The sequence below is a fragment of the Tarenaya hassleriana genome, unplaced genomic scaffold (assembly GCF_000463585.1).
Source record: "Tarenaya hassleriana unplaced genomic scaffold, ASM46358v1 Cleome64, whole genome shotgun sequence".
In the NCBI taxonomy this organism is placed as follows: Eukaryota; Viridiplantae; Streptophyta; class Magnoliopsida; order Brassicales; family Cleomaceae; genus Tarenaya; species Tarenaya hassleriana.
In genome coordinates this window covers 21,535-22,961 of record NW_010968927.1, presented here as the reverse complement: position 1 = coordinate 22,961, position 1,427 = coordinate 21,535, and the positions used below count along the sequence as shown (strand labels likewise).

The 1,427-nt window shown below is 50.8% G+C and overlaps 1 protein-coding gene across 1 annotated transcript in view; it reads right to left on the bottom strand.

Moving 5' to 3' along the window:
* LOC104800051 overlaps positions 1-1,143 on the bottom strand; it is a 4,902-nt gene extending 3,759 nt beyond the window's left edge. The window contains exons 1-2 of the mRNA XM_010522757.1: positions 709-1,143; positions 80-523 (exon numbers count right to left, since the gene is read on the bottom strand). Of these exons, the coding sequence (XP_010521059.1) occupies positions 80-523; positions 709-1,143 (879 nt within the window). The remainder of the gene's footprint in view (positions 1-79; positions 524-708) is intronic.
* Positions 1,144-1,427: the final 284 nt, after the last annotated feature.

Here is a 1,427-nt window from a genome sequence, read left to right as displayed (position 1 = left end):
GTGGTGGGGGTGGTGGGGGTGGTGGGGGATGGCTACCAGGTTGGTCTCGGCACTGCTCTGGCTGCGGAATAAGATGGACGCTGGTCCTCTTATCCCGTGCAGTTGGAGGGTGTTTCGGGTAGTGCTGGGAGTTATGACCCCGAGAGACGGGTGAGCCCGAATTTGAGGAGAGGGCGGAGGATGGGGGTGGCGGGGGTGGTGGTGGGGGTGGGGGGGGGTGGCTACCTGGTTGGTCTCGGCACTGCTCTGGCTGCGGAATAAGATGGACGCTGGTCCTCTTATCCCGTGCAGTTGGAGGGTGTTTCGGGCAATGCTGGGAGTTATGACCCCTTTCTGCACAGGCCGAACAGAGCGGCGGGATCCAATCATAAGCAACTGTGATGAAGCATTCTTCCCCTGACGGGAGAGTGGCTACCAGATGAGAGGGCAGCGGAGCGAGCAGATTTACATCCACGTATACTCTAGCAACTTTCAGGTTTTCTTTAGCACCCGTGGCGCGGTCAAGATACAGGGGTTCCCAATACTAGTAGCAAGCCGGCTCAGACAATCAGAGTTGTAAAACTGGTAAGGGACATTATGTAGTGATACCCAGGTGGAAATTGACTTTAGAGTTGGCTTCTCAGGGGAGTAATTTGGATGCCACAGAGAAACATACATGGGACAAGACCCAATATGCTAAAATTTCCGACTGAGGACATGGTTTTTTACCTCAGAGGAAGGCATCTTAAAGAGGAACGTGCCATTACCAACATCATGGACCTTAATACGCTGGCCTTTCTTGCCCCATATGGTATTTACCACACCAATGATGCGACCCATTGACGGGGGGAGCCCATAGAACTGATCCATAAGGAATTCCGACCATTCCGCCGCCGACTCCATGATCGATTCAATCGGGATTTCAATGAGCGGATTGCCTGAGGAGTGCACAGCAGGAGACCCTATTCTTTTAAGGGTTCTCAGAGATGACAGGAGCCGAGAGCTCCAATTCCTAGGAGGAGGAGAACCAGACGGGCTGGCCTCGACCGGCTGAACTGGAGGAATAACCGCCTCGACAGGAGGGGGAGGGACAACCGAAGGGTTATCCAATGAAGAGGCTGATGGACATGATGCTCTGGGATGATCATACGATATGAGAACCATGTATGATACGATGTATTTATTGGATGAATACATTATTTATTTATTATTTATTTTGCATATTTGATATCCCCAGGAGGAGGAGAACCAGACGGGCTGGCCTCGACCGGCTGAACTGGAGGAATAACCGCCTCGACAGGAGGGGGAGGGACAACCGAAGGGTTATCCAATGAAGAGGCTGATGGACATGATGCTCTGGGATGATCATACGATATGAGAACCATGTATGATACGATGTATTTATTGGATGAATACATTATTTATTTATTATTTATTTTGCATATTTG